This window comes from Pristiophorus japonicus, chromosome 8, assembly GCF_044704955.1.
Source record: "Pristiophorus japonicus isolate sPriJap1 chromosome 8, sPriJap1.hap1, whole genome shotgun sequence".
Lineage (NCBI taxonomy): Eukaryota > Metazoa > Chordata > Chondrichthyes > Pristiophoridae > Pristiophorus > Pristiophorus japonicus.
The window spans coordinates 4,816,852-4,833,558 of NC_091984.1; the positions used below are offsets into that span (position 1 = coordinate 4,816,852).

The following is a 16,707-nucleotide window of genomic DNA, read 5'->3' on the forward strand; positions in this document are numbered from 1 at the left end:
TTCCTCAATTGTGCCACCGTTTAGTCTGTGTTCCCAGTCTACTTGAGCCAACTCTGCCCTCATCCCACTGTAGTCCCCTTTGTTTAAGCATAGTACGCTCGTTTCTGACACAACTTCCTCACCCTCAATCTGTATTACAAATTCAATGGCTGACAAAGGCATGTTGTTATTCCAGCAAATATCCAATTGTAAATTTCCCCTAGTTAGATCTTGATCAGAAAAGAGCAGACACAGATTTGCCTCCACCGTCCTTTTATTAGGCGCTGGCTGTTACAGTTTAGTGTCGAGGTGAATGGCCAGCGTGGGATCGTCGGCAGTGTTGTTGATGTGGAACAATGCCTGGCCGTCTGCAGTGACAGAGACCCGCAGCCCTGTGCAGTGATCGCCTTCCTTCTGTCCCGAGATAACGTCGCAGTACATCCCAGCTGGGAGTCCCGTCTGTAAAGTAACGTTCATATTCCTGCAGTGGAGCAGAAACCAAATTACAGACCACTTGCAGAGTCTGATCATCGCTGGCTTACAAAACTGAGTAGACACTACTGAGTGGCTTGCAGTTCAGCAACAGCCGAGTGTGTATTGCTGCTACATATAAGAACAAAATAACCTTAGGAGCAGGAGTAGGCCATACGGCCCCTCGAGCCTGCTCCGCCATTCAATAAGATCATGGGGCTGATTTGATCTTGGCCTCAACTCCACTTCCCTGCCCGCTCCCCATAACCCTTCACTCCGTTATCATTCAAAACTCTGTCTGTCTCCACCTTAAATATATTCAATGACCCAACCTCCACAGCTCTCTGGGGTAAAGAATTCCAACGATTCACGACCCTCTGAAAGAAGAAATTCCTCCTCATTTCTGTTTTAAATGGGCGACCCCTTATTCTGACACTATGCCCCCTAGTTCTAGATTCCCCCACGAGGGGAAACATCCTCTCTGCATCTACCCTGTCGAGCCCCCTCAGTATCTTACACGTTTCAATAAGATCACCTCTCATTCTTCGAAACTCCAATGAGTATAGGCCCAACCTGCTCAACCTTTCTTCATATGACAACCTCGTCTCAGTCTTAAGTGGCCAATCCCTCATCCTGAGATTGTGTGACCCCTGGTTCTAGACTCTCCAGTCCCGGGGGAAACAACCTCTCAGCATCTACCCTGTCAATCCCCCTCAGAACCCTATATGTGTAAATGATGTGTCTCATTCTTCTAAACTCCGGAGAGCACAGGACCAACCTGCGCTATGTATGTGTGTGCATTCAGTCCCGACTGAGTTACCTTGTATGTCTCTTGTACAGGTGCACTCACCAGTCGTCGTTGTTGATAGCAATGAAGCCTCTCGTTCCACGTCCGAATGCGATCTGATTGCTTCCATTGTCCCACCAGTTGGCGAGGGGCTCCCCATTCACCACGTTGCGAAAGATGACCATGTTCCTGCAAGCAAGGCACAGGTTACCAGGTTTGGACGTCGCCATCGAGCTTGCAGCGAGGTCACGCTTGCTGGAATGTAACCAGGACGGACTAACCTGATCTGATGCCACCGGTGCTCACAGACCCAGCCGTTGCCACAGGTCGTGTCCGGATTGAGGCTCACCTTCTTAGTGGATCCATCATCATTGCTCGGTGGTCCCATCCAATCATTGACGTCCTTTGAGAAAGAGAACAGGGGTCAGAGAGCGACAATCCTCCTGTGCTCACAGCTGTTCCGAGCCCTTCGGAAATTGCGGCAGAGCCAATGTAGAATGTCAGAAATGGGATGAGGAGAGGCCATTCGGCCCATCGTGCCTGTGCCGGCTCTGTGAAAGAGCGATGCAATTATTCCCACTCTCCCTGGTTTTTCACCGTAGCCCTGCAAATCCTCCGACAGTGCAGCACTCCCTCAGTACTGCCCCTCCGACAGTGCAGCGCTCCCTCAGTACTGCCCCTCTGACAGTGCAGCATTCCCTCAGTACTGTCCCTCCAACAGTGCAGCGCTCCCTCAGTACTACCCCTCCAACAGTGCGGCGCTCCCTCAGTACTGCCCCTCTGACAGTGCGGCCCTCCCTCAGTACTGCCCCTATGAAAGTGCAGCCCTCCCTTAGTACTGCCCCTCTGACAGTGCGGCGCTCCCTCAGTACTGCCCCTCCGACAGTGCGGCGCTCCCTCCAATTCTGCCATCGTGGTAGTCACATGCTCCACCGATAATGGGGTTATTGACCAATCCCAGTGATCGATCTCCATCAATGAGTCTAAAACAGACCCAGCACGAGGCGAGGAGTCCCCCAGTGGGGGAGAGCTTTGGGAACCAGAGGCCCAAAGTCCCCTGTTCCTCCCGAGCTCCCTACACTCACCACACGGCACGTCCCAAATTACTCCATTACTGCGGCACAAAGTGGTCTTTTCTGGGGGAAATCGATCTCATTCACCTTTGAATGAATCAGTACTAACTGCGCCCACCGTCTCCCTAGGGAGCCTGTTCCATAGATTGACAACTCGCTCACTGAAATATTGCTTGCCCAGATTAGTTTAGAATTTGCCCTTTAAGTTCAAGGCGTGCCCTCTGTGTCTCCTGTTGTGGACACGGTGAGACAGCTGGTCACGGGCCACATTATCCAGGCCCTTTAGAATGCTGAAAACATCAATCAGGGCACCTCCCAACCTTCTCTCTCCCAGTGAGAACAGGGTGGGCAGAGGCTGGTGTGGAGAATATACACCAGCACTGAGCAGTGGGGCCGAATGGCCTGTTTCTGAGCTGTACATTCGATGTTGAACACGCCCGATGCTTTACGACCAATGGATCTTGCTCATTAGTGATAGATTTATAAGTAGTTCATGCAGTGTGAAGTCCGACTTACCTTCCCATTGACGAAGTGGCGATCCCAGCGGAAGCTGGACATCACGCGGGTCAGGCCGTACGGGTGAGCGAGCATGAACGCAGCCGCCATTTTATAGAGCCTGTGGAGAGTCGTAATGAGAGCGGAACTGAGCGGTTCGAACGATCAGGAAAAGCCCAACAGGCTGAGGGGCCACCGTATGTGTCATGTATGTATGCTTGGTGTTACTAGCCACCAGGTGGCGTGACTGTCGGAAGTCATTGGGTTGTACACACGTGTGCGGCCCAGGTATAAAAGGCAAGCAATCATGTAATGTATTCACTTTGGGCCCGAATAAAGCAGAGCCAGGTTTGTACCTGTGTTAGTTTACAGAATTCAGTCTTTCGAGTTATTACATACGTGACGTTTGGCGACGAGGTAAATTAAGAACCTACGAATGCAAAAATTAGCACAATTGGAATTCTGGAGGGATTTGTGGAGGGAGAGGACTGGGCAGATTTTGTAGCTCACCTGGACCAGTACTTCATGGCCAACAAAATGGAGTTAGGCGCAGGACGGTCTTCCTCATGGTTTGCGGTCCGAAAATCTAAGGACCCACAAAGAATCTTCTCTCGCCTGCAAGTCCAACGGACAAGGACTATGAGGAATTGTGTGCTCTGGTACGTGACCATATCAAACCAGAAGAAGGCATCATCAACTCACGATATCGATTCTACACGCACGTTCGTTCTGAGGGCCAAGATGTGTCGGAATTCGTTGCCGACCGAAGACGTTTAGCTGGACTTTGAAAGTTCGAAAACACGCTGGGAGACATGCTGCAAACTTCTTTGTAATCGGCATCAACCACGAGGTGATACTGCGTAAGCTACTGGCAGCGGGGATGCTAGATTTGAGCAAGGCCATCACGATTGCCCAGGCATGCATGACAACGGACAAAAACTTAAATCAGATATCATTGAAAAATCGGAACTCGGCAAGTACTGTAAATAAGATTATCGTCGTTTGGCAGAGCTGCATATGGCAGGGCCTTGTTCGATAGTGTATGCGAAACCTGTGGCTGTCCAAAGTCCACCAAAGGGAATGAATCAGATTTCACCGTGTTGGCATTGTGGGGGCAATCATCGGTCTCATCAGTGTCGGTTTAAACAGTGCATTTGTAAAGGCTGTTCGAGACTGGGGCATCTCCAGCACATGTGTCCGCAACTGAGCAAGCGTGCTGCGACACACCACGCGGAGGATGATGACCAGTATAGCGCGGATCCGGATATGCAATCCGAGATACCAGAGGAGGAAGTGTATGGACTGTATTCGTTCCTAACAAAGAGCCAACCGATAATGATTAATGTGAAACTTAACGGTGTGCATTGGACACGGGTGCATTAATGAGCCAGAGGACATTCGACAAGCTGTGGGACACTAAGGATGTGAGGCCTAAGCTGAGTCCAGTCAATGCCAAGTTGCGTACGTACACTAAAGAACTCATAATGGTGATTGACAGTGCAGTAGTCAAGGTGTCGTATGATGGTGCGGTTCATGATTTACCGTTATGGATTGTTCTAGGCAATGGTCCAACGCTGTTCGGCAGGAATTGGCTAGAAAAAAATCAAATGGAATTGGAACGATATCAAAGCGTTGTCATCGGTGGATGATACTCCATGTGCTCAAGTGCTGAGCAAGTTCCCCACGCTGTTTGAACCAGGCAATGGCAAATTCACGTGAGCCAAGGTACAGATCCACGTGGACGCGGATGCACGACTTGTCCATCATAAAGCTCGGGCGGTTCCGTACATGATGAGGGAGAAGGTTGAAATCGAACTGAACAGACTCCAGCGTAAAGGGGTCCTATCACCGGTCAAATTTAACGAATGGGCTAGTCCCATTGTTCCTGTGTTGAACAATGATGGCACTGTCAGGATTTGTGGACAAGGTTACGATCAACCAAGTTTCGAAACAGGATTAGTACCCATTACCGAAGGCTGATGACCTGTTTGTAACACTAGCCGGGGGGAAGTCGTTCACTAAACTGGATCTGACATCGGCCTAAATGACAAAGGAGCTGGTCGAGGCGCCGAAGAAACTTACGTGAATCATAAAGGACTGTTTATCTACAACAGGTTTCCTTTCGGAATTCGCTCGGCTATAGCCGTATTTCAGAGGAACATGGAGAGTCTACTGAAGTCCGTCCCTAGAACCGTCGTGATCCAAGATGACATACTGGTCACAGGTCGTGACACCGCCTTTCTACATCATCTGGACAAAGTGGGACTCAGACTGAAATGTTCAAAGGCATCTTCATGGCACCGGTAGTCGAATTCCTGGGGAGGAAAATTGCTGCTGACGGCATCAGGCCTACGGACTCGAAAACCAAGGCCATCAAAAATGCACTCAAGCCTCAGAATGTGACGGAGCTGCGTTCGTTCCTTGGTCTACTCAACTACTTCGGTAATTTCCTACCAAGATTGAGCACTTTATTAGAGCCACTGCACATGCTGCTAAGAAAAGGCAACAACTGGATTTGGGGTGCGTCACAAGATAGAGCTTTTGAGAAAGCTACTAATCTGCTTTGCTCTAACAAGCTGCTGGTACATTATGATCCATGTAAGGGTCGAGTATTGGCTTGTGATGCTTCCTCATATGGAGTTGGTTGCGTGCTCCAACAAGCTAATGAGTTGGGTAAACTACAACCTGTTGCGTATGCTTCTAAAAGTTTGTCAAAGGCGGAAAGACTCTACAGCATGGTAGAAAAAGAAGCATTAGCCTGTGTGGATGGGGTTAAAAAGATGCATCAGTACCTGTTTGGTCTTCGGTTTGAACTGGAAACAGATCACAAGCCACTCATTTCATTGTTTTCGGAAAACAAGGTATCAATACCAATGCATCGTCCCGCATCCAGAGGTGGGCGCTGACATTATCTGCCTATGATGCTGTCATTCGCCATAGACCTGGCACCGAGAATTGTGCCGATGCACTGAGCCGTCTGCCATTGTCCACACCGGAGGTGGAGATGCCACAACCTGCAGACCTACTGTTAGTTATGGATGCTTTTGAAAGTGAAGGAACCCCTGTCACGGTTCAACAAGTTAAGACCTGGACCAGCCAGGACCCGATATTATCGGTTGTGAAACGTTGTATCCTTAGTGGTGATTGGTCTGCCATACCCAAGCAAATGGGTGATGTGACCAAACCTTACAGCCGTCGCAAAGATGAACTATCCATTCAATCAGATTGTTTACTGTGGGGTAATCATGTTGTTATGCCTAAGAAAGGCAGAGAGAAATTTGTGCATGATCTACATAGCACTCATCCCGGTATTGTCATGATGAAAGCCGTGTATGGTGGCCTGGAATTGACTCTGATCTGGAATCATGTGTGCATCAGTGCAACACTTGCATGCAGCTAAGTAAAGCACCAGCAGAATCGCCGCTGAGTCTGTTGTCGTGGTCATCTAAACCATGGTCCAGGATCCACATCGACTTTGCAGGTCCCTTCCTGGGAAAAATGCTTTTAGTTGTGGTGGATGCATATTCTAAGTGGATAGAGTGTATAATCTTGTCATCCAGAGGCCCATCAGCAGCAGTTGGAGAGCAAGGAGGAGGAGCAGTGTCGAGTCGGGAGGCCTATAAAGGCCCAGCCGGTGCAGTTACAGCAGGGAGAGAAGGCAAAAAAGAAGTAGAAAGAAATCGAAAGGTGACGTCACAGCCAAGGGGTAAGTGATTGGTTGGTGATTGGTGAGTAGTTTTTCTTTTTCTTTCATCAGTAAGTAACCTTTAGCATTGTTGTCAATTTTTGTTTATCTAAGGGTTAAGTCATGGCAGGACAGCTCAGACACGTGTTATGCTCCTCCTGTACCATGTGGGAAGTCAGGGACGCTTCCGGTGTCCCTGACGACTACGTGTGCAGGAAGTGCATCCGCCTGCAGCTCCTGACGGACCGCATTGCAACACTGGAGCTGCGGGTAGATGAACTCTGGAGCATCCATGATGCTGAGAATGACGTGAATAGCACGTTTAGTGAGTTGGTCGTACCGCAGGTAAAGGGTACACTGGATGGGGAATGGATGACCAACAGGAAGAGCAGTGCAAGGAAGGTAGTGCAGGGGTCCCCTGCGGTCATCCCCTTACAAAACAGATACACCACTTTGGGTACTGTTGAGGGGGATGACTCATCAGGGGATGACAGCAGCAGCCAAGTCCATGGCACCGTGGGTGGCTCTGCTGCACAGGAGGGCAGGAAAAAGATTGGGAGAGCGATAGTGATAGGGGATTCAATTGTAAGGGGAATAGACAGACGTTTCTGCGGCCGCAACCGAGACTCCAGGGTGGTATGTTGCCTCCCTGGTGCAAGGATCATGGATGTCTCGGAGCGGGTGCAGGACATTCTGAAAAGGGAGGGTGAACAGCCAGTTGTCGTGGTGCATATAGGTACCAACAATATAGGTAAAAAACGGGATGAGGTCTGACAAGATCAATTTAGGGAGCTAGGAGCTAAATTAAAAAGTAGGACTTCAAAAGTAGTCATCTCAAGATTGCTACCAGTGCTACGTGCTGGTCAAAGTAGGAATCGCAGGATAGCTCCGATGAATTCGTGGCTTGAGGAGTGGTGCAGCAGGGAGGGATTCAAATTCCTGGGACATTGGGACCGGTTCTGGGGGAGGTGGGACCAGTATAAACTGGACGGCCTGCACCTGGGCAGGACCGGAACCAATGTCCGAGGGGGAGTGTTTGCTAGTGCTGTTGGGGAGGAGTTAAACTAATATGGCAGGGGGATGGGAACCTATGCAGGGAGACAGAGGGAAGTAGAATGGGGACAGAAGCAAAAGATAGAAAGAAGAAAAGTAAAAGTGGAGAGCAGAGAAACCTAAGGCAAAAAGCAAAAAGGGCCACATTACAGCAAAGTTCTAAAGGGGCAAAGTGTGTTAAAAAGACATGCCTGAAGGCTCTGTGCCTCAATGCGAGGAGTATTGGGAATAAGGTGTATGAATTAACTGCGCAGATAACAGTTAATGGGTATGATGTAATTGGCATCACGGAGACATGGCTCCAGGGTGACCAAGGCTGGGAACTCAACATCCAGGGGTATTCAACATTTAGGAAGGATAGACAGAAAGGAAAAGGAGTGGGGTGGCGTTGCTGGTTAAAGAGGAAATTAATGCAATAGTAAGGAGGGACATTAGCTTGGATGATGTGGAATCGGTATGGGTGGAGCTACGGAATACCAAGGGGCAGAAAACGCTAGTGGGAGTTGTGTACAGACCACCAAAGAGTAGTAGTAAGGTTAGGGACAGCATCAAACAAGAAATTAAGGATGCATGCAATAAAGGTACAGCAGTTATCATGGGAGCTTTAATCTACATATTGATTGGGCTAACCAAGCTGGTACCAATGTGGTGGAGAAGGATTTCCTGGAGTGTATTAGGGATGGATTTCTACACCAATATGTCGAGGAACCAACTAGGGAGCTGGCCATCCTAGACTGGGTGATGTGTAATGAGAAAGGACTAATTAGCAATCTTGTTGTGCGAGGCCCCTTGGGGTAGAGTGACCATAACATAGTAGAATTCTTTATGAAGATGGAGAGTGACACAGTTAATTCAGAAACTAGGGTCCTGAACTTAAAGAAAGGTAACTTCGATGGTTTGAGGCGTGAATTGGCTAGAATAGACTGGCAAATGATACTTAAAGGGTTGACGGTGGATAGGCAATGGCAAACATTTAAAGATCACATGGATGAACTTCAGCAATTGTACATCCCTGTCTGGAGTAAAAATAAAACATGGAAGGTGGTGAACAAGGGAAATTAAGAATAGGTTAAATACAAGGAAGAGGCATATAAATTGGCCAGAAAAAGCAACAAACCTGAGGACTCGGAGAAATTTAGAATTCAGCAGAGGAGGACAAAGGGTTTAATTAGGAGGGGGAAAATAGAGTATGAAAAGAAGCCTTCTGGGAACATGAAAACTGACTGCAAAAGCTTCTATAGATATGTGAAGAGAAAAAGATTAGTGAAGACCAATGTAGGTCCTTTGCAGTCAGAATCAGGTGAATTTATAATGGGGAACAAAGAAATGGCAGACCAATTGAACAAATATTTTGGTTCTGTCTTCACGAAGGAAAACACAAATAACCTTCAGGAAGTACTAGGGGACCGAGGGTCTAGTGAGAAGGAGGAACTGAAGGATATCCTAATTAGGCGGGAAATTATGTTAGGGAAATTGATGGGATTGAAGACCAATAAATCCCCGGGGCCTGATAGTCTGTATCCCAGAGTACTAAAGGAAGTGGCCCTAGAAATAGTGGATGCATTGGTGATCATTCTCCAACAGTCTATCGACTCTGGATCAGTTCCTATGGGCTGGAGGGTAGCTAATGTAACACCACTTTTTAAAAAGGTCGGGAGAGAGAAAGCAGGTAATTATATACTGGTTAGCCTGACATCAGTAGTGGGGAAAATGTTGGAATCAATTATTAAGGATGAAATAGCAGCGCATTTGGAAAGCAGTGATAGGATCGGTCCAAGTCAGCTTGGATTTATGAAGGGGAAATCATGCTTGATAAATCTTCTGGAGTTTTTTTGAGGATGTAACTAGTAGAGTGGACAACAAGGGAGAATCAGTGGATGTGGTGTATTTGGACTTTCAAAAGGCTTTTGACAAGGTCCCACACAAGAGATTGGTGTGTAAAATCAAAGCACATGGTATTGGGGGTAATATACTGACGGGGATAGAGAACTGGTTGGCAGACAGGAAGCAGAGAGTCGGGATAAACTGGTCCTTTTCAGAGTGGCAGGCAGTGGCTAGTGGAGTGCCGCAGGGCTCAGTGCTGGGACCCTAGCTCTTTACAATATACATCAATGATTTAGATGAAGGAATTGAGTGTAATATCTCCAAGTTTGCAGATGACACTAAGCTGGGTGGCGGTGTGAACTGTGAGGGGGACGCTAGGAGGCTGCAGAGTGACTTGGACAGGTTAGGTGAGTGGGCAAATGCATGGCAGATGCAGTATAATGTGGATAAATGTGAGGTTATCCATTTTGGGGGCAAAAACGCGAAGACAGAATATTATCTGAATGGCGGCAGATTAGGAAAAGGGGAGGTGCAACGAGACCTGGGTGTCATGGTTCATCAGTCATTGAAAGTTGGCATACAGATACAGCAGGCGGTGAAGAAGGCAAATGGTATGTTGGCCTTCATAGCTAGGGGATTTGAGTATATGAGCAGGGAGATCTTACTGCAGTTGTACAGGGCCTTGGTGAGACCACACCTTGAATATTGTGTACAGTTTTGGTCTCCTAATCTGAGGAAGGCGTTCATGCTATTGAGGGAGTTCAGCGAAGGTTCACCAGACTGATTTCCGGGATGGCTGGACTGACATATAAGGAGAAACTGGATCAACTGGGATATTATACATTGGAGTTTAGAAGGATGAGGGGGGATCTCATAGAAACATACAAGATTCTGACGGAACGGGACAGGTTAGATGCGGGTAGAATGTTCCCGATGTTGGGGAAGTCCAGAATCAGGGGACACAGTCTTAGGATAAGGGGTAGGCTATTTAGGACTGAGATGAGGAGAAACTTCTTCACTCAGAGAGTTGTTAACCTGTGGAATTCCCTGCCGCAGAGAGTGGTTGATGCCAGTTCATTGGATATATTCAAGAGGGAGTTAGATATGGCCCTTACGGCTAAGGGAATCAAGGGGTATCGAGAGAAAGCAGGAAAGGGGTACTGAGGTGAATGATCAGCCATGATCTTATTGAATGGCGGTGCAGGCTCGAAGGGCCGAATGGCCTACTCCACCTATTTTCTATGCTTCTATCCACAGCTACCATTGAGAGCCTTCGTGTCATGTTTGCCACTCATGGTCTGCCCGACATCGTTGCAAGCGACAACGGACCTTGCTTCACTGGTCTGGAGTTTCAAGAGTTCATAAAACTCAATGGTATCAAACATGTGAGGTCAGCATCATTCAAACCCGCATCTAATGGTCAAGCAGAGCGTGCTGTCCAAACCATCAAGCAGAGTATGAAACATGTAACTCAAGGTTCACTGCAGACTCGCTTGTCATGCATATTGCTAAGTTACAGGACAAGACCCCAGTTGCTTGCCGGGGTCTCCCCTGCTGAACTATTGATGAAGAGAGGTCTCAAGACCAAGCTCTCTCTTTTCCACCCTGACTTGAATGATCATGTCGAATACAGTCAGCAGTGGTATGATGATCGCGCTGCTGTGTCACGTGACATTTCTGTTAACGATCCAGTGTATGTATTAAATTATGGTCAAGGTCCCAAATGGATCGCCGGTACTGTTACGGCCAAGGAGGGTAACAGAGTGTTTATCGTCAAGCTCAAGAATGGGCAAACATGCAGGAAATATGTTGATCAGATAAAGCTACGGCACACGGATGAACCGGAACAGTCTGAGGAAGACACAATCAGTGACCAACCAACCTACCCTCAGTCATCAGAGGACTCCGCTGTCATCAATGAATCTGGACTTTCAATCCCTGACATGGTCCTTGTCACTCCCATCAGATCGTCTACCCAGCCCCCAGTCATAACAGACTCAGAACACTCGCCCAAGGCTGGAGTTGAACTGAGACGATCAACTCGGGAGCGGAAAGCCCCGGAACGTCTCAATTTGTAAAAAGACTGTTTCTAATATCTTAAAGGGGGATATTGTCCTGTATGTTTGCTTGGGTTTACTAGCCACCCGGTGGCGCCACTGTCAGAGGTCATTGGGCTGTACGCACATGTGTGCGGCCCAGGTGTAAAAGGCCAGCCATCATGTAATGTAATCACTTTGGGCCCGAATCAAGCAGAGCCAGGTTTGTGCCTGTGTTAGTTTACAGTATTCAGTCTATTGAGTTATTACATGTACTTGAATGTAATATCTCTAAGTTTGCAGATGACACTAAGCTGGGTGGCGGTGTGAGCTGTGAGGAGGACACTAAAAGGCTGCAAGGTGACTTGGACAGGTTAGGTGAGTGGGCAAATGCATGGCAGATGCGGTATAATGTGGATAAATGTGAGGTTATCCACTTTGGTGGCAAAAACATGAATGGCGGCAGATTAGGAAAAGGGGAGGTGCAACGAGACCTGGGTGTCATGGTACATCAGTCATTGAAAGTTGGCACAGCAGACGGTGAAGAAAGAAAATGGCATGTTGACCTTCATAGAGCGAGGATTTGAGTATAGGGGCAGGGAGGTGTTACTGCAGTTGTACAGGGCCTTGGTGAGCTTACACCTTGAATATTGTATACAGTTTTGGTCTCCTAATCTGAGGAAGGACATTCTTGCTATTGATGGAGTGCAGCAAAGGTTCACCAGACTGATTCCCGGGATGGCAGGACTGACATACGAAGAAAGACTGGATCGACTAGGCTTATATTCAATGGAATTCAGAAGAATGAGAGGGGATCTCATAGAAACATATAAAATTCTGACAGGATTGGATAGGTTAGATGCAGGAAGAATGTTCCCAATGTTGGGGAAGTCCAGAACCAGGGGACACAGTCTAAGGATAAGGGGTAAGCCATTTAGGACCGAGATGAGGAGGAACTTCTTCACTCAGAGAATTGTGAACCTGTGGAATTCTCTACCACAGAAAGTTGTTGAGGCCAGTTCGTTAGATATATTCAAAAGGGAGTTAGATGTGGCCCTTACGGCTAAAGGGATCGGGGGTATGGAGAGAAAGCAGGAATGGGGTACTGAAGTTGCATGATCAGCCATGATCATATTGAATGGCGGTGCAGGCTCGAAGGGCCGAATGGCCTGCTCCTGCACCTCTTTCCTATGTTTCTATGTACATACATAACAGAATAGAGGCCTTTAAAATTCTGAAAGGGTTCGACAGGGTCGAGGTGGAGAAGATATTTCCACTTGAGGTGAGTCGAAAACTAGGGGCCATAAATATAAGACAGTGATTAATAAACCCAATGGGGAATTCAGGAGAAACTTCTTTACCCAGAGAGGGGTGAGAATGTGGAACTCGCTGCCACAGGGAGGGGTTGAGGCGAATAGTATCGATGTATTTAAGGGGAAGCTGGATAAACGCATGGGGGAGAAAGGAATAGAAGGATATGGGGATAGGGTGAAAGAAAAGAAAAAAGACTTGCATTTATATAGCGCCTTTCATGATCACTGGATGTTTCAAAGCACTTTACAGCCAATGAAGTACTTTTGGAGTGTGCTGACAGTGAGCCCCACGGGGGGGGGTGCGGAGTGCTGGTGCATCGGCTGTACCTGGAGTCCCAGAATGTGAGGACAGAAGCCCCTCCAGCGCCGTGCCCTCGTTGGTTATCATGGTTGTCCACAAACACCAGCGCTAGGTCAGAGGGCATGAAGGCCCATCCTTCACCCCAGTTCCTGCACAGACAGAGGGAAACGGTTACCACAACAGCAGACATAGAAATAATTCTTTGCACCGAGAGAAAGATGAAGATCTTGCATTTCTATAGCGCCTTTCATGACCTCAGGACGTCCCAAAGCACTTCACCGCCAATCATGTACTTTTTGAAGTGCAGTCACTGTTGTGATGTAGGGAAACGCAGCAGCAAATTTGCGCACAGCAAGCTCCCACACACTGCAATGTGATAAATCTGTTATTTTAGTGATGTTCGTTGAGGGATAGATTTTGGCCAGAACATCGAGGCGTGCTGCCCTGCTCTTCTTCAAAATATTGCCGTGGGATCTTGTACATCTACCTGAAGGAGCAGATAGGGCAGCGCTATCTCAGTACTGCCCCTCTGACAGTGCAGCACTCCCTCAGTACTGCCCCTCCGACTGTGCAGCGCTCCCTCAGTACTGCCCCTCCAACAGTGCAGCGCTCCCTCAGTACTGCCCCTCCAACAGTGCAGCGCTCCCTCAGTACTGCCCCTCCGACTGTGCAGCGCTCCCTCAGTACTGCCCCTCCGGCAGTGCAGCGCTCCCTCAGTACTGCCCCTCCAACAGTGCAGCGCTCCCTCAGTACTGCCCCTCCGGCAGTGCAGCGCTCCCTCAGTACTGCCCCTCCAACAGTGCAGCGCTCCCTCAGTACTGCCCCTCCGGCAGTGCAGCGCTCCCTCAGTACTGCCCCTCCGGCAGTGCGGCACTCCCTCAGTACTGCCCCTCCGACAGTACAGCGCTCTCTCAGTACTGCCCCTCCGACAATACAGCACTCCCTCAGTACTAAACCCTCCGACAGTGCGGCGCTCCCTCAGTACTGCCCCTCCGACAGTGCGGCGTTCCCTCAGTACTGTCCCTCTAACAGTGCGGCGTTCCCTCAGTACTGTCCCTCCGACAATAGAGCGCTCCCTCAGTACTGTCCCTCCGACAATACAGCACTCCCTCAGTATTAAACCCTCCGACAGTGCAGCGCTCCCTCAGTACTGCCCCTCCGACAGTGCGGCGCTCCCTCAGTACTGCTCCTCTGGCAGTGCAGCGTTCCCTCAGTACAGCCCCTCCAACAATGCAGCACTCCCTCAGTACTGCCCCTTCGACAGTGCAGCACTCCCTCAGTACGGCGCTCCCTCAGTACTGCCCCTCCAACAGTGCAGCGCTCCCTCAGTACGGCGCTCCCTCAGTACTGCCCCTCCGACAGTGCAGTGCTCCCTCAGTACTGTCCCTCCGACAATACAGCACTCCCTTAATACTACCCCTCTGACCGTGCAGCGCTCCCTCAGTACTGCCCCTCCAATTGTGCAGCGCTCCCTCAGTACTGTCCTTCCGACAGTGCACAGAAACATAGAAAATAGGTGCAGGAGTAGGCCATTCGGCCCTTCGAGCCTGCACCGCCATTCAATGAGTTCATGGCTGAACATGCAACTTCAGTACCCCACTCCTGCTTTCTCACTATACCCCTTGATCCCCCTAGTAGTAAGGACTACATCTAACTCCTTTTTGAATATATTTAGTGAATTGGCCTCAACAACTTTCTGTGGTAGAGAATTCCACAGGTTCACTATTCTCTGGGTGAAGAAGTTTCTCCTCATCTCGGTCCTAAATGGCTTACCCCTTATCTTTAGACTGTGACCCCTGATTCTGGACTTCCCCAACATTAGGAACATTCTTCCCGCATCTAACCTGTCTAAACCCATCACATTTTTAAATCTTTCTATGAGATCCCCTCTCATTCTTCTGAATTCCAGTGAATACAAGCCCAGTTGATCCAGTCTTTCTTGATATGTCAGTCCTGCCATCCCGGGAATCAGTGAACCTTCGCTGCGCTCCCTCAATAGCAAGAATGTCCTTCCTCAAGTTAGGAGACCAAAACTGTACACAATACTCCAGGTGTGGCCTCACCAAACGCTCCCTCAGTACTGCCCCTTCGACAGTGCAGCACTCCCTCAGTATTGTCCCTCCGACAGTGCGGCACTCCCTCAGTACTACCCCTCCGACAGTGCGGAACTCCCTCAGTACTGCACTGGAAAGTCGGCCTAGATTTCTGTGCTTAAGACTCTGGAGTGGGACTTGAACCCACAACCTTCTGACTCGGAGGCAAGAGTACTGTCCAGTGAGCCACGGCTTACACGGGGTCCCAACGCTCACTCTGAAATGTCCCAAAGTGCTTCCCGACCAATGACTACCTTTTGAAGTGCAGTCACTATTGTTATGTAGTTGAGCACAGCAGCCACAGGACCCATAAACAGCAATGCAATGAATGATAGGTTAATCCGTGTGTGAGGAATATTGGATGACCTGCAGTCAACAATACGGAGGGACCCACATTGAGGAAGATTCTGACACATCCTCAGGATCTCCCTAGCTTCACACCCAGTGAGGTACTGTTCAAGTGCAGCCACCGTTCTTTTTGTTGGAAAATGCATCAGCCAGTTTGCGTACAGCAAGATCCCACAAAAGGCAAATCAGTGAAGCACCAATTCACCTGTTTTGGTGAAGGCAGGGAACGTTAACCAAGACACCCCAAAAAACAAACACCCTGCTGGGTTGGGAAACGCCAGAAAAAGGGGGAACAGTCTTAAAATGTAGAGCGAAGCCATTCAGGCAGGCAATCAGGAGGTAAGAGTTTCAAGGGATATGGACCAAAGGCAGGAAAAGTCATATCCCACAACATCCAGCAGACACATCGGAACACGTTCCCCTCCCAGTCACACACCGTCCTGACTTGGAAATATATCGGCTATTCCTTCATCGTCGCTGGGTCACAATCCTGGAACTCCCTCCCGAACAGCACTGTGGGAGCACCTTCACCACACGGACTGCAGCGGTTCAAGAAGGCGGCTCACCACCACCTTCTCAACAACACAACAACATCCTGCATTTATATAGCACCTTTAACGTACGGAAACGTCCCAAGGCGCTTCACAGGAGCGTTATGAGATAAAAACGTTGACACTGAGCCGCATAAGTAGAAATTAACGCAGGCGACCAAATGTTTGGTCAAAGAGGTCGGTTTTAAGGAGTGTCCTGAAGGAGGAAAGAGAGGCGGAGAGTACTGAGGGAGTGTTGCACGATTGAATGGGCAATACTGAGGGACTGCTGTACTGTCGGAGGGTCAGTGCTGAGGGAGTGCCTCACTGTCAGAGAGGCAGTACTGAGGGAGTGCTGCACTGTTAGAGGGGCAGTACTGAGGGAGTGCTGCACTGTTAGAGAGGCAGTACTGAGGGAGTGCTGCAGTGTCGGAGGGGCAGTACTGAGGGAGTGCTGCACTGTTGGAGGGTCAGTACTGAGGGAGTGCCGCACTGTTAGAGGGGCAGTACTGAGGGAGTGCTGCACTGTTGGAGGGTCAGTGCTGAGGGAGTGCCGCACTGTCGGAGGGGCAGTACTGAGGGAGTGCCGCACTGTCGGAGGGGCAGTACTGAGGGAGTGCCGCACTGTCGGAGGGACAGTACTGAGGGAGTGCCGCACTGTCGGAGGGGAAGCACTGAGGGAGTGCCGCACTGTCGGAGGGGCAGTACTGAGGGAGTGC

General features: G+C 49.2%; 1 protein-coding gene across 1 annotated transcript in view; it reads right to left on the bottom strand.

Annotated features, from left to right (window-relative positions):
* Positions 1–270: 270 nt before the first annotated feature.
* The window catches only part of LOC139268002 (pancreatic alpha-amylase-like), a 29,278-nt gene continuing 12,841 nt past the window's right edge, over positions 271–16,707 (bottom strand). The window contains exons 6-10 of the mRNA XM_070885966.1: positions 13,044–13,166; positions 2,827–2,926; positions 1,519–1,640; positions 1,301–1,426; positions 271–460 (exon numbers count right to left, since the gene is read on the bottom strand). Of these exons, the coding sequence (XP_070742067.1) occupies positions 271–460; positions 1,301–1,426; positions 1,519–1,640; positions 2,827–2,926; positions 13,044–13,166 (661 nt within the window). The remainder of the gene's footprint in view (positions 461–1,300; positions 1,427–1,518; positions 1,641–2,826; positions 2,927–13,043; positions 13,167–16,707) is intronic.